This window comes from Typha latifolia, chromosome 7 (assembly GCF_019914945.1).
Source record: "Typha latifolia isolate L0001 chromosome 7, TyphaL0001v2, whole genome shotgun sequence".
In the NCBI taxonomy this organism is placed as follows: domain Eukaryota; kingdom Viridiplantae; phylum Streptophyta; class Magnoliopsida; order Poales; family Typhaceae; genus Typha; species Typha latifolia.
In genome coordinates this window covers 6,388,236-6,409,077 of record NC_133092.1, presented here as the reverse complement: position 1 = coordinate 6,409,077, position 20,842 = coordinate 6,388,236, and the positions used below count along the sequence as shown (strand labels likewise).

The window sequence follows — 20,842 nt, the reverse complement described above, 5'->3', positions numbered from 1 at the left end:
TTTCAAAAGTATCCCAGATATTTTTTGGTGTCTTAACCTCCCGGATATGATCAAACATATCCCTATGGATAGATGTCTTCAAGACAAACATAGCCTTGCTACTTCTAGCAAGTCATCTCTTTCTTTCTTCTTCATTTTCCAGTGCATCATCCGATATTTGGGTGTCACTCTCACAAACGGTCTCCCATAATTCTCCCTGAAGGTATGCCTCCATACATGATTCCATATCGGGTAATTTAAACTTGTAAGCATTTTTATTCCAAGATGATTGAAGCTTCCCATTGAATCCATCATAGAGACAATTCAACAAACACCTTGTGTGCACAAATTGAAACACCTCCCTCTTGCTTCTCAAGGATGTAGAATCTACAAATCACTACAAGACCCTTGTAGCTCTAATACCATAAAGAGAAATCGTTGTCATCTAATTCAAGAAACTCAATATTTCATACACGCCCAAAATCGTACCTCAAATAGAAATAAGAACAGAGAAGATAACCTCACAATAAAATACTCATTACAATGCATATAAATCATAATATATACCTCAAGAGATAATAACCAAGGTATAAACTTAATAGTGCCTAAGTCTTCACAAATGGAAAGTTACCAAACTTACCGACCAAGCTTACAAGAGAGGTAGGAGGTAGAATAGAAGATCATTCACCTTCTATCTAGCAAAACTTGACACCAAAAATAAAAAAAGATGACCTTAAGTTTTCTTGACATATACAATGACTTACTTACATATGACTACGCAAGACTTATACATAACAAGATAAAACTATTTCTAAAATGCCCCTAATAAGTATGAGGACTACCAACATAACCTTTGTAGTAACACACCAATTAGCTAGATGAAATAATATGACAGAATGATTACCAAGTTTAGCACTAAACTTTAACAAGTTCTACAAAAAATTTGAATGCCCCTAATAAGTATGAGGACTACCAACATAACCTTTGTAGTAACACACCAATTAGCTAGATGAAATAATATGACAGAATGATTACCAAGTTTAGCACTGAACTTTAACAAGTTCTACAAAAAATTTGAATGCTTAGGGACCGGTGGGTTTTAATTCAAAATGGATTGCAGGGCAAAATGGGCATGAAATGACTAAAAGATCTGAAGAATTGGATCTGATGGCCGAGGCAAGTTGATAAAAGAAGAAATGAAGAAGTTAGTGTAGAGTATTTCAAGCCTTTCTTATGTGTATATATGGATATAAAATGGGAAAAGTCCTTCAACTCTACAGTGAATTCAATAGATTTTAGTTGATTGGACTTTTGAGTTTTGAGTCCAAAAAATTATACCTCTCGAAATGCTTATGCTTTAGAAAGCTCAATTGGTGGTTATAAGCTGGCATCGCTCATTCAATGGCATGAAATTTAGCAGAAAAATACATTTTAATTCTCTATTTCTGCCAACTATTTTACAGTATTAATCTATCAATCTCCTATTCTATAGAGCAGATATACATATGAACACTTTTATGAAAATGCTTTTTGCATACCAACTGTGTCAAATAGTAGAAGTACCTATGAGATCCAGATGTAAAAAAATAATGTTTACAACTTTAAGAAAATTATAAGTTTAGAACTTCCAGCATTCACTTGCTAATGGTCAGTTAATACCAACAATATACATAATCTCTTCAGTTACTAATGAGTAACAGAAGGGCAAGCTCTGGCACACATCACATATGCAGAAGAACAGAAATCCATTGTGCTGTTTGATGCTGTAGTCTGCTTCAGATATTTGGATATATTGCCTCCCTTTATATAAATTTCCCTTAATTTTTTTATATTCTCTATTACCTTTTTGAATTCAATAATTAATCATTCTTTTCTCTTTAAACAAATCAACTACACATATAATAGGAACTGGTTCTTTAAGGGCAACAATACCAATCAAAGCTTAGAGGCAGGGATTGTTGTAGCATAATTCATGAGCTCCCTTCTCAAAATCTTTCCTGCAGCTGATTTTGGTATCGAGCTAACAAAGGCAACTCGTCGGATTTTCTTGTATGGTGCAACCTGTTGAAAAGGAGAAACTTTTGTTAAAGAATTGTTTGGCTAGGAGAACTTCCAAACTACTTGAATAATGGTAATGAAAACTACAGCAAGAACCACATATAGTTGAGTAAGAAATTATCAGGAAACCACTATAATTAGTGTGCTACTTTCATGATAGTGGAGAAGATGGGAAGGTAAGGAAGCAAATTTAAATTGGCATTTATTTTCTCAACAGAAATCACCAAAGAAAACATGCAGAGAGGACCTTACGTTGTCTGTGGCAAATGGAACAATAGAGAACAAATGGTGATATTATCATTGTCTGTTGTATATTACCTGTTCTGCAATAAAATCCATGACTTGTTTGTCAGTGACGATGCTATTAGGTTTTCTTACAATGAATGCCATTGGTATTTGCCCAGCTTCTTCATCTGGATACCTGTCATATTACAGAAGAAATTGAAATCATCAATTGTTCTTTTTCTCCCAGTAAGAGCAAGCCTTTCAGCTCAAAACATTAAAAGAATGTCATGATCCGAGAAACACTAGTCGATTCACTGTTAGATAGATATAGGTTGAGGGCCATAGTACTTGTTTGTGGACTGTCATAAGATGCAGTTACTGAGTAGATGCTTCATCAGAAGTTTTAACTTGATGAAGACTTCACTAGTTTACAATTCTTTCAGTTCATATGGACTAACTTATGCTTGTAAAACTCTTGCCAAAAGGCCCAAAACCAACAAGTTTAACCATGACCTTACTACAATAACAAGCCTTGTTCCAACTGAGTAGAATTTACTCTGTGATAGATTTCTGACAACTCACTCCATCATGCGCTTCTCTGATCTAATTCCAAGATTTCCAGTATTCTTCCTCACAAACTCTTCCATGCTTTCTTAGGTCCTTCATTTCGTCTTATGGCATTCGTCAATAACTGATTTGTTCATTGCAACCACTTCAAATGTAACTCTTTGTGAGCATACCATTCATCCATCCACCCTGTACTTGAATAGGAAGTCCACAACTTTCTAGTATATTTGTTAATTTGCCCTTCCTCATTAAACCAAACATTCACCACAGTATTCAAATATTACAATATTTATCTTGAAATTGTAAATTTTCAGTCAGACATCAAAGGTCAGTTTACCTTTGCCCACATAATATTACATCTCTATTGCATATAAGTGCACAAAGCGCAAGTCACTCACAGCTAATCCGAAAAGGAAGCACCTAATGTCCTAAACTCTATAAGTATGTGTTCATTATAAATTGTAATAGTGGAAAATCTCATTTAGAATTGCGACCAATGATATTTCATTGACAACCTAGACTCTTTGGCACCACTCATGGACAAACTATTGCCAAAAGGCCTACATAATTGGGGTAGCCTAGTGCTGATTTTAAAAGTTCCGCACGAAGCTACTTCTACTCCACAATATTTCTTAGAATACAGTTTAGTGCTAACAGAACTAGTTAATTCTGTTACTTGAAGCTCCTTTTCTATAATATAGCCGAGTGTTTATGTCAACTCTTCGAGAACATTCAACTGTTTGTAGGAAAAATAGAGTGCTCTGAGATGGTTGAGGCTCATGATATTTCTTTACATTGCACAAATAGGCATTTTCTTCTGCAATATTAAGTTTTGATAAACTAAACGGTTCTGAGTAATGCAATCTCATCAGTGAAAGGATAAACAAAATATTTCCTACTTTATTGCATTTTCACATATAGCACCATATGAAAGTAATAAAGAAAAACAGATATAATCGGAAGATTTCATTGTGGATACATACGGTATGACAGCAGCATCAGCAATTTCTGGATGCGATTGAAGAATATGCTCTAATTCAGCAGGAGGCACCTGAACTTGGGGCAGTTAATATATGCAATAACTGTGGTTTGAGGAACTTAAATTCAAATAAAGACTTCAAAATTCTCAAACTGTGAAGCACAGATATGAATGCAGGATATGGATACACTAGAATACGAATATGGGGACATGGTAAAATCCTTATAGGAACAGATTCAGATATGGCAAATCCATAAAAATAAAGGATACAAATACCGCAAGTATATGCCAATAAATAGATTAATTTAATAATATATTTGCAATCTATTTTCAACCAATATAATAAATGATAAAGAAAGCATATCATTTTATCCACAATAAGCAATTCATATCGCCAAAAGTTCATTGGGAGGATATTGCAAGCCTTCCATAGTCGCGCATCATAATCCTTGTGCCATCGAAGCATGAGAGAGGAGTGGCACTTTTCGCCGTCAAAGCGTGAGAGAGAAAACCAGAAATTAGGGTTTCTCTCCTCTCAATTCAATTACCGGGAAAAGGATTAAAGGCTTTCCAATTCTATTCTATTGATCCGAGTTTGGATCCGTGGTTTTTTCCCATTTGGGTTTTTTCCATATTAAAATTTTGATGTTCATCTTTACTTTTGTTTTTTAATATTTTTTCCGCTTTTTACTTAAGCAAAGAAGTGATATCATTGCCTAGGGTTTAGATACATACGTGTGTCTAGGTGTTTTTTAATTGGTATCAGAGCAGGTTCTCTCACCCTTAGAGAGAGATTAAATAGGCATATATTTTCATAAAGATGGACAATTGTCTATTAGACCTATTGTAGATGGATCAAATTATAGATATTGGAAAGCTAGAATGAGAGCTTACTTGAAATCTATACAAAGCTGAGTGATACAGTCAACTCCAGTTTCAACCTAGGAGAGAATTCGTGAAAATAAAATTATTCATAAGATCATTAGGTCTCTCCAAGAAAGATTTCAGGCGAAAGTTATAGCTATTGAGGAAAGTAAGGACATTGATTCTATGAAGGTTGGACAATTGATAAAAAATCTACAAACTTTTGAGTCCAGTCTTTCAAAACCTAGGAAGTCTAAAGGTATGGCCCTAACCACTGTTGAACAAAATTTAGAGGAGTCTGATGATGAAGGTAATTTAGATGTTGAGATGTTGGCCTTGTTTGTTAAAAAGTTTAATAATTTTTTTCGGAAGCCAAACAAGTTGAATGCTGAAAAACTTAAGAAAAACAAAACCTTTGTGAAAAAGAAGAATCCTGTGAGTTTGAATACTGGGATGAGTAACAACAATGTGAAACAGCAAAATAAGAATTCTGATAATAAAGTTTGATGTTTTTTGAATATTCTGCTTTTGGACACATTGCATAAGAATGCCCTAATCGTCTTAAGAGGAAAGGTAAAGCTATGAAAGTCACTTGGGATGACTTAGATGAATCTGATGATGATTTTGAGAAAAACCAAGAGAACTTTGTAGCTTTCGTCTCCTCTCTTTTTAATACTGACTCTGTTATTGATTCTGATAGTTCAGATGAACTAGAAGTGTTACCAGCTGAAGAAGAAGAATCAAAAATACAAAAGGCACATAATGATTTGTACTTAGAGTCGTTCAAACTCAAAAAGAGCAATCTAAGACTACTTCAGAAACTCAAGATAATTGAACCAGAAAGAAATCAATTTGAGGAGAAGTACAAATTGAAACTTGAACGTGTTAAAAACCTTACTCAACAACTTGATGATGCGAAAGATAAAATGAAGGCAGATGAAATTGAACTAGAGCGATTGCAGAAGGAAGTGACATTTCTAAAATGGAAGAAACAAACTTGACAAGATTTTAAACGTTCAGATTTCTGAAAAAGGCAGGTATGGAGTTGGATACACTGGTAATTCAAATAATAATAAAACTGTCTTTGTTTCTGCAAGTCTATAAAAAGAAGAAAACTTGAGGTCATCAACAACATTTACAAAGCAATTTTGGATGAATGTCTCCAAACTGAAGTTGAATCAACAAACTGGTAAATCTTTAACGGCGCCAAAGGTAAACTTTAGACACACTCCTTAACAAAAGGTGAGTACAAAAGGGTTTGTTCTGACATGCTTTCATTGTGGCATCCTAGAGCATATTCGACCTTATTGCAAATTTTTACAAAAACCTAGGAGTGCCTTTATTTATGGAGTGAAAACAAAGGTCATATAGGTTAAGAAAAGTGATTTGAAATGTTATGTTGTGCATATTGCCTTGAAAGCTTTAAATTCTGACTTGTGGTATTTAGACAGTGACTATTCAAGACATATGTCAGGCGACAAATTCTTATTTTCTAATCTCGAAAAACATGAATGGGTGGTTGTGACATTTGGAGATGGTAATTCATCTAACGTAATAGGTAAGGAAAATGTAAGTACTCCAGGTGTTCTTATTCTTGAAAATATCATTTATGTTAAAGGTTTGAAAGCAAATCTACTAAGCATCAATCAATTTTGTGATGAAATTTATGAGATAAAATTCTCCAAAAAGTATTGTACTATTTTAGATCATGATGGTAATGTTATATGTTATGGATCTAGAACATCTGATAATTATTATGTTGTTGGAACTTCATATAATCTGAAATGTAACAGTGCTTCTTTTGACATTGCAGATCTTTGGCATCAACGTCTTGGACAGGTGAATCACAATGAATTATTTAATCTGTTCAAATAAGAAGTGGTAAAGGGAATACCTAAGATAAAAGAAATGTCAAAAAATGTGTGCGGTCCGTATCAAATTGAAAAGCAAATTAGGATCTTACACAAGAAAGTAAATGCAACTACAACTGACTGTGTGTTACAATTAGTCCATATGGACTTAATGAGTCAAACAAAAACGGAAAGTCTTGGAGGTAAATGGTATATATTCTTAATGGTTGATGATTTCTGCAGATATACCTGACTTGTTTTTTTACGTGAGAAGTCTGAAATTTTTGAAGTTTTTAAATCACTGTGCTTGAAACTGCAGAATGAAAAATCTATTATCTTAGTTAGGATTCGTTTTGATCATGGTAGAGAATTTGAAAATAATTTTTTTTTCATATTTTGTGATTCTCTTGGTATTTAGCATTAATTTTCAGCTCCTATAATTCCAAATAGAACGGAATTGTGGAGAGAGAACCGTGTTGTGCAGGAAATGGCTAGGGTTATGCTTCATGCTAAAAAAGTTCCTTAAAGGTTTTGGGCTGAGGCGGTCAATACAACAGTACATATGATAAATCGTATTTATTTAAGACCAGGTACAAAAATGACTGCATATGAAATCTGGAAATGCTATATCTTGATATTTTTGAGTATTTGATAGCAAATGCTATATCTTGCGTGATCGAGAACACTTGACTAAATTTGACACTAGTAGTAGTGAGGGCATCTTCTTAGGGCATTCTAATAATAGCAGAGTCTACAGAGTATTCAATCTTGACACTTCTACTGTTATGGAATCTGCTAATATTATTATAGATGAAATCACTGCTGACAAAATAGAAGTTACTTCTATTCTTGTTCCTACAGGTACACATGATTGTTCCTGCAGGTACACATGACAAAGGCTTGAAAAAAGAGCTTGATCTATCAATTGAGAAACTAGACGAGGACAATGTTGAAATGAACAAAGACGACCGTAATGTACTAGAACCATCAGCTAGAGTGAAACTAAATCATCCATTGTCACAAGTGATTGGAGACGTAAATGAACCAATGAAGACAAGACAAATCCAAAGTGAGGTATCATTTACTTGTTAAGGAAGCATTGTTAGATGATGTTTAGGCCAATGCTATGCATGAGGAATTAGAGCAATTTTTTAGAAATAATGCTTGGTATTTAGTTCCTAGATCCAAGAATGTGAACGTAATTGGAACAAAATGGATATATAAGAATAAAAGTGATGAACATGGCAATATAGTTCGAAATAAAGTCAGACTAGTACCATAGGGATACATTTGAGGGTATAGATTTGATGAGACATTTGAGGGTCTATTCGTATACTGCTTGTCATTACTTGTCATTTAAAATTTAAATTGTTTCAAATGAATATTAAAAGTGCTTTCTTGAATGATATCTTAAATGAAGATGTATATGTGGAACAACCTAAGGGTTTCGAAGATCATAAATTTTCTTCTCATGTATTTAAATTGAAAAAGGCTCTCTACGGGCTAAAAGAAGCTCCAAGAGCTTGGTATGAAAAGTTGACCACTTTTTTAGTGAATGCGGAGTTCACTTAAGAGGGAGTGGACAAGATATTGTTCATTAGACGTGAGAACAAGAGTTTAGTTGTGGTACAAATATATGTGGATGACATTGTCTTCGGGGCAATGAGTCAATATTTAGCTAAAGAGTTTGCAGATCTCATGCAGTCATTTTGAGATGAGCATGATGGGTGAGTTGAAGTTCTTTTTGGAACTTCAAATTACTTAATTGGAGAGAGATTTTTATTGCTCAAACCAAATATGCTAAGAATCTTGTGACCAAATTCAGGTTAGAAAATGCAAAACATGCTATAACTCATGAGTACAACTACCAAACTAGGAAAGGACATTTCAGAAAAAAGTGTTGATCAGACACTATATAGGAGCATGATTGGTAGCCTTTTGTACTTAACTGCTATTAGACCAGACATTGCATTTAGCGCAAGTGTGTGTGCTAGGTTTCAGTCTGAACTTAAGGAGATATTTGTTTGCCGTGAAACGTATCATAAAATATGTCAGTGACACAGTTATTTGTGTATCTAGTTTATCTATGACTCAGGTGCTATCATATCGGGATACATAGATTCGATTGGGGCAGGTTCATGTGATGACAAAAAAAGTACCTCAGGTGGTTGCTTTTATGTTGGAAATAATCTGGTTGTTTGGCACAGTAAAAAACAGAATTCGACATCTTTATTTACTGCAGGGGCGGAGTACATTGCAGCGAGCAGTTGTTGCTCTTAGTTATTATGGATGAAACAGATAGTCAAGGATTATGGCATTGAACAAGATACTATGATGCTTATTGTGACAATATGAGTGCTATTAATATATCGAAAAATTTTGTTCAACACTCGCGTACAAAACACATTGATATTCGACATCATTTTATATGGGAGTTAGTTGAAGACAAAGATGTCGGATACCAATCCAAGATCTGAGTACATTCAGTTTACTCTAAATTTTTTTTTTTTTGGTTTCAGTTCTAGATTGTATATATGTTATTTGTTGAGAGTTTCCTTTTTTTTTTAAAAATGGTGCACTTCTAGATTCAAAAATGTACTCTTGACATATAAATATGACTTTTTCTTAATTATGAGTTATTAAAGTCAATTTTGTCATCTTGTAGTATATTGTCATTTCTGATTTATTCTCTCAATTTATATAATAATTAAATTTAAGGCACTCATAACGTGTGTATATTTTCTTGAGTGAGCATGACATCATGAAATATTTTCTTAGATAACTCACTATTGACTTTGATTTGCACAGTTTGACCTCATACTTAGACATTAGTAATGTGTTCATAAAAGATCAATGAAAATAGCTATAATGAGTTAGTATGAAAGCCATCTTGTTTAGATTCCAGTTTGACTCAGTACATTGCTTGAAAATTTTTCAAAAAAAAAGGATATATGCAAATACCTGCTTACACATTGTTCAATATGTACTCCAAGAAAATGGCTACCTACTTATGTGTGAAAGCCATCATTGCACCTATATGGTTTCAGTGAAAAAGAAATACAGAAAAAGTTCTTGTCAAGTTCTGGAAAGTAAGTCGAAAAATGCATAATTATATACTAAGTCGGTTTGATTACTATGTTGCATAATTTTTTAAATAGGAAAGTTTGTTTAAGAAGATTGTTTCATGTTGTCTATGCTCAACTTGCATATGAATATTGTTATGATCAATCAAGATTAATTTATAATTTGAGTGATGCATTAGAGTTGTTCATAATATACTCTTTGATGATTTGATTGATCTATGTATAACTTATTTCATTTGATTGTCATATTTTATGTCTTGAATCTATTCTAAATTTTTAGAAGTGCATCTCCAAAAATATTTATTTTTACTGTTTTAAAAAAAAATGATGGCGTTCGAACGCACTCGGGGGTTCTTTAAATATTACGTCCGAACCCAGGGTTTCATCTTTCTCCTTTCAAACCTTAAAACCCCTTCTTTTCACGTTTTTCATCAAATATTTCACTCCATACTCTCTCAAAGGCTATTTCTCCTCCAGATCTAGTGTTTTTTGGTCGAATCTTCATCACTTTTTGCGAGGTATGATTTGTGAATACTTTTTTTTTAATTCAAATTATCCAAAGTTCTCTTTATCAAATGTTGCAGATAGATACAAACACTACTTTGGAATTTGGCCGATAATTTGTGGGAGGCCCGTAGTCATCTCATATTTTGTCTCCTTGGGAATTGAAAAAATATTCACTGAGCGAGGGTGGCTATCAATTTGTAAGATGGATGGGACAGCGTATGTGGAGGTTGTCCGAGAGTTTTTCAATAATGCCACTATTTTGGATCAGTCCACAATCTGAGGTGTATCTGTGTACTTAGACTTTGACGTCATCCATGCAGAATTTCAACTTCCTGATGGCAACTTCGAGTATCCCTCTTATGAGCTTTTTTCTGCTATTCAAGATTATGCAAGTAATATCTTAATACAGAGGGAAGAGTGGATAGATAATATGATGCCACATGCAAAACTAACATTTGTGGCTCGCATGTTACATCTAATTTGTCTATACAATATCACTCCGAAAACTCGGCATTCTAGTATCAGTCAGAACCGGGTCTTCCTTCTTCATGCGATGCTATCAAGCGTTTCATTTGATTTGGCCGTTGTTATATATGATTCCATCCATTGTGACAGCTACACAAAAGGAAGCCCCCCGTGAAGGTTTGCCGTTTGGGATCTTCATCACCAAACTGTGCATGCAGAGTGGTGTGAGAGTAAACTCCACAGAGGCTTTGGTTACAGCTCAAAAATCTTTAGATCGGATCACCATTAAGAGGAGTCAAGCTCATGATCCACCATCTCCTTACAAGCCGACCTCTTCTTCTGCCGTTGAACGTCGATCACACTAAGAACTCTCTTCCAGGGATAGCTCCGATGATGAATCATATCAACCTGAGGGAGAGTTTCCATTTATCACTGAACGGTTTGATCAGCTTAGCACTCAGGTGCATGACTTATGGGCTAAGCAAGCTCATTAGGGGACAGTGCTCGACTCGGTGTTGTCTATCCTCCATCGTTATTTTCCTCCTAGTGATTAGCCTTTGAAAATTTGTGTCAAAAAGGGGGAGAGTTAGTTTAGAGATTGTATGTTTAAGGGGAGTAAGGAGTGAGTTTAGGAGTTTAGGGGGACTAAGTTGTATTTGAATTGCTTAGTGACTGATTTTATTTGCATTATTATGTAATGTGCCGAATGCTTTGGTTAAACTGAACATGTGTTTACTATTTTTAAATTTGTATGATCTTATTTCAAGTTATTTTCACTTGATCTTAGATTGGTATACATGTACAAGTTATTTTCACTTGATCTTGGATTGGTATACATGTACAAGTTATTTTCACTTGATCTTAGACCAATCCAAGATCAAGTGAAAATAACTTAAAGTAAGATCATACAAATTTAAAATTAGTAAACACATGTTTAGTTTAACCAAAGCATTCAACATTACAGAATAATGCAAATAAGATTAGTACCAATGCAGGTCACTAAGCAATTCAAACACAATAATGCAAGTCACTAAGCAATTCAAATACAACTGACTTCCCCAAAACTCCTAAACTCACTCCTTACTCCCCCTAAACACACGATTTCTAAACTAACTCTCCCTTTTTTTGACACAAATTTCCAAAGGCTAAGCACTAGGAGAAAAATTACGATAAGAGGATAGACAACACCGAGTTGAGCACTGTCCCCTGACGAGCTTGCTCAGCTCGTAAGTCATGCACCTGAGTGCTAATCTGATCAAACCGTTCAGTGATCAAACCGTTCAGTGATCAAACCGTTCAGTGATAAACTATCAATCGAAACACTTGATAGCATCGCATGAAAAAGGAAGGCCTAGCCCTAACTGATACTGGAATGCCGAGTTTTCGGAGTGATATTGTATAGACAAATGAGATATAACATGCGAGTCACAAATGTCAGTTTTGCATGTGGCATCATATTACCGATCCACTTTTTCCCCTGTATTAAGATATCACTTGCATAATCTTGACTAGCAGGAAGAGACTCAGAAAAGGGATAAATTTTCCACGGATGATGTCAAAGTCCAAGTACACGGATACACCTCGGACTGTGGACCATATGCACCAATCCAAAATAGTGGCATTACTGAAAAACTCTCGGACAACCTCCACATACGCTGTCCCATCCATCTTACAAACTGACAGCCACCTCGCCTCTGTGAACATCTTTTCAATTCCCAAGGAGGCAAAATCTGAGATAACTATAGGCCTCTCACAAATTATTGGGCAAGTTCCAAAGTAGTATTTGTATCTGCCTACAAAATTTGATGAAGAGAACTTTAGATAATTTGAATAAAAAAATAAGAAAGTATTCACAAATCATACCTCGCAATAAGTGATGAACTTGAAGATTCGACCAAAAAACACTAGATCTGGAGGAGAAATAGCCTTTGAGAGAGTATGGAGTGAAAATTTTGGTGAAAAACGTGAAGATCTTGAAGATTTGGGAGAGTGGAAAAGAAAGCGTTTTAGGATTTAAAATGAGGAAGATGAAATCCTGGATTCAGATGCAATATTTAAAGAACCCCCAATGCGTTACGTACAAAAGCACAAATCCCTAAAGAAGCATAAATACAATGTTTGGTCTACTAGCAGTTAAGTACAAAGACTACCAATCATGCTCCTATATAGTGTCTAATCAACACTTTTTCCTGAAATGTCCTTTCCTAGTTTGGTAGTTGTACTTATAAGAGTTCTAGCATATTTTTTATTTTCTAACATGAATTTGATCACAAGATTCTTAGCATACTTGATTTGAACGATAAAAATCCCTCTCTCTAATTGAGTAATTTGAAGTCCCAAAAAAAACTTCAACTCACCCATCATGCTCATCTCAAAATGACTGTGAATGAGATCTACAAACTCCTTAGCTAAATATTGACTCGTTACCCCAAAGACAATGTCATCCACATATATTTGTGTCACAACTAAACTCTTGTTCTCACATTTAATGAACAATGTCTTATCTACTCTCCCTCGAGTGACCGCATCCACTAAAAAAGTTGTCAACTTCTCACACCAAGCTCTTGGAGTTTATTTTAGCCCGTAGAGAGCATTTTTCAATTTAAACACATGAGAAGAAAAATTATGATCTTCGAAACCCTTAGGTTGTTCCACATACATTCAAGATACCATTCAAGAAAGCACTTTTAACATTCATTTGAAACAATTTAAATTTTAAATGACAAGCAATGGCAAGCAGCATCGAATAGACTCTAATCTAGCAAAAGGAGAAAATGTCTCATCAAAATCTATACACTCAACCTGAGTGTATCCATGTGCTACTAGTCTGGTTTTATTTCGAACTATATTGACATATTCATCACTTTTATTCTTATATATCCATTTTGTTCTAATTACGTTCACATTCTTAGGTCTAGAAACTAAATACCAAACATTATTTCTAGAAAATTGCTCTAGTTTCTCATGCATAGCATTGACCCAAAAATTATCTAACAATGCTTCTTTCACATTTTTAGGTTCAAAAGTAGATGTATAACAAGTAAATAATGCCTCACTTTGGATTTGTCTCTATCTTCATTAGTTCATTCACGTCTCCGATCACTTATGACAGTGAATGAATTAGTTTCACTCTAACTAATGGTTTTAGTATATTGCGGTCATCTTTGTTCATTTCAACCTTGTCCTCATCCTGTTTATCAATTGATAGATCAAGCTTCTTTTCGAAGTCTTCGTCATGTGTACCTGCAGGAACAAGAATAAGAGTAACTTCAGTTTTGTCAGCAATGATTTCATCTATAATAACATTAGCAGATTTCATAACAATAGAACAATAGAAGTGTCAAGATTGAATACTCTGTAGGCTTTACTATTATTGAAATACCCTAAAAAGATGCTCTCACTACTCCTAGTGTCAAATTTAGTCAAGTTTTTTCAATTACGCAAGATATAGCATTTGCTATCAAATACTCGAAAATATTTAACACTAGGTTTCTTACCTTTCTAGATTTCATATGCAGTCATTTTTGTACCTGGTCTTAAATAAACACAATTTATCACATGTACTGTTGTATTGACTACCTCAGCCCAAAACCTTTGAGGAACCTTTTTAGCATAAAGCATAACCCTAGGCATTTTAGCATAAAGTATAAAGCCCAAAAGACTTTCCATTTTTGTTGGACCCATTAAGTCCATGTGGACTAATTGTAACACACGGTCAGTGATAGTTGCATTTACCTTCTTGTGTGAGATTTTAATTTGTTTTCCAATTTAACAGAAACCGCGCATATCTTTTGACATTTTTTTCATCTTAGGTATTCTCTTTACCACTTCTTATTTGAACAGATTAAATAATTTCTTGTGATTCACCTGTCCAAGACGTTGATGCCAAAGATCTGCAATGTCAAAAGAAGCACTATTACATTTTAGATTATATGAAGTTCCCACAACATAACAATTATCAGATGTTCTAGATCCATAACATATAACATTACCATCATGATCTAGAATAGTATAATAATTTTTAGATAATTTTCTCATAAATTTAATCACAAAATTGACTGATGCTTAGTAGATTTGCTTTCAAGCCTTTAACATAAAGGACATTTTCAAGAATAGGAACACTTAGAGTACTTACCTTTTTCTTACCTAATACCTTGGATGAATTACTATCTCCAAATATCATAACTACCCTCTTAATGTTCTTCGAGATTAGAAAATAAGAATTTGTCGCCTGATATATGTCTTAAATAGCCACTGTCTAAATACCACAAGTCAGAATTTAAAGTTTTCAAGACAGTATGCACAATATAACATTTCAAATCACTTTTCTTAACTCATATAGCCTTTGTTTTCACCCCCATAAATGAAGGCACTCTTAGGTTTTTGTAAAATATTGCAGTAAGGTTGAATATACCCTAGGATGCCACAATAAAAGCATGTCGGAACAAACATTTTTTTACTCACCTTTTGTTGAGGAGTGTGTCTACAGTTTACCTTTGGCGCCGTTGAAGATTTACCAGTTTGTTGATTCAACTTTAGTTTAGAGATATTTATCCAGGATTGTTTTGTAAATGTGGTTGATGACCTCATGTTTTCTTCTTTTTATAGACCTGCAGAAATCTAAGCGTTTAAAATCTCGTCAAATTTGTTCTTTCCTTTTAGAAATGTCAGTTCCTTCTGCAATCACTCTAGTTCAATTTCATCAGCCTTCATCTTATCTTTCACATCATCAAGTTGTTGAGTAAGATTTTTGACACGTTCAAGTTCCAATTTGTACTTCTCCTCAAATTAATTTTCTTTCTGGTTCAATTACCTTGAGTCTCTAAAGTAGTCTTAGATTGCTCTTCTTGAATTTTAACAACTCCATGTACAAATCATTATGTGCCTTTTGTATTTTAACAACTCCATGTACAACTCCATGTACAAATCATTCGTGAGTAGTTTCTAAACTTGTCCAAGCTTCTTTTGTTATCTCACAAGTAGAAATTCTTCTAAATTCTTCTGAGAAAACACAACTAAATATTGCATTTATTGCATTGCTATTCCAGCCAACTTTTTTATAATTTGTCCTATCCCACAACTCAATCGGTTTCTCAACAAGCTTATCATTCACCATGTACATTGGTGCACTCCAACCATTCACAACGGCAATCCATACTCACTTACCTATAGACTTCAAATAATCTCTCATTCTAGCTTTTTCCAATATCCATAATTTGATCCATCTAGAATAGGAGGTCTAATAGACAATTGTCCATCTCTATGAAAATCCATGCCTATCTGATCTCTCTCTAAAGGTGAGAGAACCTGCTCTGATACCAATTGAAAAATACCTAGACACACGTATGTATCTAAACCCTAGGCAATGATATCATTCTTTTGCTTAAGTAAAAAGCGGAATAAATATTAAAAAATAAAAGCAAAGATGAACACTAAGATTTTAACATAGAAAAATACAAATGGAAAAAAACCACGGATCCAAACTCGAATAAAAACTAATCACTAGAATAATGGTGGTTACAAGTCTAACTCATAAAACAATCCGTCGATCATCACGACTTTGTTTCTCTCAGTCTTGCTCGCTAGAACCCACGATTCACCGCTTCTCGTGATTGATATCCAACCTCAGTAGCCCTCAAGATTGAGTTTTCGTCTAAATAGCCCTTAAGACGAAAGTTTAATGCCTTGTAGAAGAGTCGGACCTTGGTTAAAGAAACAACGTGGCCTCAAGAATTCTCCTTCAATTGCCATCACCAACCACCCTAAAGTTAGGACATCACAATGCTTATATATGTAGCCAAGATAGAGTCAAATCCAAGTCATATCCGTAATCACGAAAGTCCAAAAAATTGTATATTACGCAGGTGCGTTCGAACGCGACCCGGGTGCGTTCGAACGCGACCCGGGTGCGTTCGAACGGCCTGACTTATTCTCAGGTGCGTTCAAACGGGCCCAAGTGCGTTCGAACGTGGTGGCTTGATTTTCACAAGTTACGTTCGAACGCACAAAAACACTCCTCTGTATGTGTGAACGTGCTGTGAACGTATGCAAGGTACATTCGAACGGGCCTTGATTGCGTTCAAACGGCAGAAAAACGTTCTATATATGTGCGAACGCCTGCACACGCGTTCGAACGGCACAAATGCATTCTCTGTATGTGTGAACGCATGTGCTCGCGTTCGAACGGCCCGAACGCGTTCTCTCTATATATGTGAACTCCTGAGAGCGCATTCGAACGCGGTGTGAACGCGAAAACCTTTCTTCTTTGATCTTGAAATTCTTCAATCCAACTACTTTCTAGACTTGTATAAATGCTCATGTACATGTATAAAAACATTTAGCATATTTTGTACACAATTGCCAACACTAAAAACCTAACAAAAATGTATCCTAGTCATATCCTATTGTATCACAACGTATCCACAACATATCAAAAAATTAATTTTTTTTTTATTTGGATACACTTTTTGTCGTACCTGATGCTTATCAGTGTCGTATCGGAGGTGTATCCATACTCGATACATATTGAATACATGTATGGCATACCAAATGGAGTATTCGTGTTTCATAGTTCTCAAACTAAACTTTTAGTACCTGATATGCCTTGTATTTGATCAACTCTTTTAACCTGTCAACTATAAAAAGGAATCCATCATCATCAAAGTAACAAAGATCCCCTGTTTTTAACCAGCCTTCTGAATCCAAGGTAGATTTGGTTGCCTCATCATCACCTACATAACCTGCAAACAGAACTTATATCTTAATTAAAGAACCAAGGAAAATCTCTATCGACTATTAGAACAACATAAATTATGCATTGTTATAGAGGTTGATATATCAACATAGGTAGAATTGGAGTAGCTACAAAAAATAGTCAAACAAAGAAATAGATGCATCAAACTTCACAAGTTTGTCTTGCATTTATGAGGCAAGGAAGCATCAATAAAAGTTTAAATCCATCTATCCGCAAACAAAATACCAGACCAATGTCTTCTCTAATTTGTTGATTTTATTGTATACCAGATCAAATGTCAACTCTTAAGACACAAATGCTAGAAATTTGAGAAAAATTCTTGAACTTTTATTGAATAACAAACTAAAATACAATGGCAGATTGGCAGCAGGCCTACATTATCATATTTAGGCTAAAATAGGATTCAAGACTCTAATTTGATAAAAAAAAACAAACACTCAAAAAAAGTAGAGTTGTCTTAGATTCAAAAAACCCTAGTGTAAATTTTGGAACAAACAAAATTGAATCTCTAGTTTTTTAAATAACAAAAAAGATACAAGAAAAACAAACCTTCCCTAAAATAAGAAAAAGACAATATTGCTAGCCTAAAAATGGAATTTGGCAAAAATTCTCACTGGCATGTTATGCCAAGCTAATACAGAGCTTATAATGAACATCTAGATGACAAGATCCTTTCTTTCCTGGAGCAACTATTTTTATTCGCAAATGCGATGCCATTATTTGCATCGTAAAATTAGTTCACTGGAGTACTGTACATCCCTATTAAACGGTAGAGAAACAATCCTTCATATCCCATGATGGTAGATCAAATACCCAACCCAGCAAACCTCAAATATAATTTATAAATTACTACATGTTACAAGTGCCTAAATGAAAGAATGATGACACATGCAGCAACTGAATATTATGGAATTAACACTACATCTTAACAAAATTATTAGATTGGTAGGATGAGGTGACTACTTTTTGGTAGCTTGTTGTTATTAAGTATGTTCTTGCTTTCTGACAACCTTTCAAAGTATTAATATCAACACTCCATTCCGACTAACCAAAGAAGAAAGCCAATCTGCTGTCCTTTCCAAGTCTAATTGCAGTTTGTTTCAAATACTTCAGCAATAAAATAAGTAGCAGTGCTCAAAGAAAGAGAAAAGGCAAGCTTTCGGCATCAATCACCTACTCATTCAAACAAATCTTAACTTGACGAAAGAAATCTTCTGCCCATGTGGTTACTGCACTACTTCTAATAAGCATGATGCCGTGCCTCACAACTCGCTTGAAATTAAAGCCTCACAATTCACACTTGCAGGAGAGACGTGGGTTACAAGGCACCATATATAAAACTTTAAATTGGCAAAACGCCAACCATGCGTTTGCCATGGAGTATACTGGAATGACAAGGACAAGAAGAACGTCTCATGGGAATAGGAGGAGGAGGAGGTGATGGCGACGGCGGCAAAAGGTAATGCACCTAATCACGAATACAAAGGTACTAAACCTTTTCCCTTCTTTTTTTTAAATTTTCTTTAAACCTTTTCCATCACTAGGAGGGAAGAGTCAAAGGACAAGTGGAGTAGTTTAAAAGAAAGAGGACCTTGTGGATCAACTTAAACTAATATTTGGTTATGTTGACGGCACCCAAATAACCTTGTGCACCTGTTACTGTTTGTATTAACTATACTTAGGCCACGTTGGATATTTGGAATCCACATAGCTTTGACCGCTTTGGACAGCTTACGACCAAATTGAGGGGACCCCTGCTGGTTTTATCTGCAGGAATTTACTCCATCCCAATACTTGGCAGGCATTGATTAGCTAACAGTCCTCGAGAGGCTGCACACGGGCATTGGATCAAGAACACGTGCTTGTGCTCATTGACCATATCATTATTTTGTAGGGGAGAGTGGTAAAAGACGAGATTACCCTTCATGATGGTTGGTCCACGGATCCAGAGCTCCCCCCGCTGCGCCGGGCCCAACGCCTCCCCGGAGGAGGGGTCCACTATCTTTGCCTCCAGGTCGGACGATATCCTCCCCGCCGACCCGTAGACCCGCGACTCCTCCGGCCCCATTGTCGCCGCCACGCCCCCGGCCGACTCCGTCAAGCCGTACCCCTACATCACAATGAATATAACCCCCAGCAAAAGTTATCAAAGTAAAAGGAGACTCGTTTTGCATATTCAACACATTGATCTTTATGGCAAAATCCCCCCGACCCTGTCTCAGAATAATAAGTTTTTTATTTAAATATACTCTAAAAAAGGGCAAAAGTCCAATAAAAGAGATGGATCCCAAACCGGATCCGGGTGCTCACCTGGACGATCTCGACTTGGGGAAACCGCGCGCGGAACAGCTCCGCCAGCTCACGCCCGAGCGGCGCGCCGCCAACCCCGATGATCTGCAAGGACGAGAGATCACGGCCGACCAACTCGCTGGACTTCGCCATCGCTACCACCAGCGGCGGCGCCGCCGGCATGAAGGTAACCCTATACTTCTCCACCGCGCTCAGCATCGCTCCGAACTCGAACCTCTCCATGAGCACCGTCGTCTCCCCCACCGCCACCGCTCTTAGAAGCATGAAGAACCCATACACGTGGAAGAGCGGTATCGTGAACAGCCCCGCCCCCGGGGCCATGGGATCGCCGGCCTCCTCCGCCGCCTTCAAGAGCAGCTCCCGGCCGGCGTGGCTGCCGGCGGTGAGGGCGATGAAGTTGCGGTGGGTGAGAACGACCCCTTTGACCCTCCCCGTGGTTCCGGAGGAGTAGAGTATCGCCGCGGCGTGCGATTGCTGGATCTCCGGAGGCGGCGGAGACGGCGGCGAGGGGTCGGAGAGGAGAGACCGGAAGGATGGGGAGTCCAGGATAAGGGTTTTGACGTGCGAAGGGATCTTCGAAGCGGCTGCGGCGGTGGCAAAGGCGACGGAGGGGTTGGAAATGCGGATCTGGTGGGCGATCTCGGAGGCGGTGGAGGCGGGGTTGATGGGGGAGACGACGACGCCGAGGGAGAGGAGGGCGAGGTAGAGGACGGGGATGTCGAGGCGCGAGGGGGCGACGACGAAGGCGACATCGCGAGGGTAGACGAGGCCGCCGCCGGCGAGGGCGGCGGCGAGGGAGCGGGTTTGCGAGATGAGGTCGGGGAAGGAGATGGAAGCGCCGGTGGCGGCGTCGATGAGGGCGGGGTTGGAGGGGAGAGGGGAGGGGAGGAGGGAGAAGGAGAAGGCGGCGGCAGAGATAGGGAGGGATTCCGGCGGGAGAGAGGTCGGCGGGCGGAGGCTGTGGAATGTCTTCGTCTCAAGGCAGAAGCCACTCCGGGGGTCGACGGTCGGCATTGTGATCTCGTATGGTCAAGGTAGGGTTAGGATTTGGGGATTACAATGCGGAGCGAAGAAGAGGTAGTAGTAATGACGATGGAGGAGTAGAATAGTGGACAGTTAGATGACGAGAGGAATGCAAGTATTAAATTCCATCCGCATATTATTCGGCATTATAAGGATAGTTGGATTCGGTTTGAACGAC

The 20,842-nt window shown here is 36.8% G+C and overlaps 1 protein-coding gene across 4 annotated transcripts; it reads right to left on the bottom strand.

Annotated features, from left to right (window-relative positions):
- Positions 1 to 1,492: 1,492 nt before the first annotated feature.
- Positions 1,493 to 20,842, bottom strand: LOC140791988 (4-coumarate--CoA ligase-like 5). Of its 4 annotated transcripts, none has more exons than XR_012109662.1 (7): positions 19,642 to 20,763; positions 19,252 to 19,441; positions 17,172 to 17,317; positions 13,634 to 13,820; positions 3,813 to 3,880; positions 2,356 to 2,458; positions 1,493 to 2,040 (listed from the first exon to the last, which is right to left on the bottom strand). XR_012109662.1 is itself a non-coding variant. In XM_073142736.1 (6 exons), the coding sequence occupies exons 1-6, from the start codon at positions 20,653 to 20,655 to the stop codon at positions 1,915 to 1,917; spliced, it is 1,647 nt and encodes a 548-aa protein (XP_072998837.1). In that variant the 5' UTR covers positions 20,656 to 20,842; the 3' UTR covers positions 1,493 to 1,914. The 4 variants fall into 4 exon arrangements, 1 of the variants encoding a protein (XP_072998837.1); XR_012109663.1 differs by having other exon boundaries at positions 1,781 to 2,040; positions 17,054 to 17,317; XM_073142736.1 differs by lacking the exon at positions 13,634 to 13,820 and having other exon boundaries at positions 19,642 to 20,842.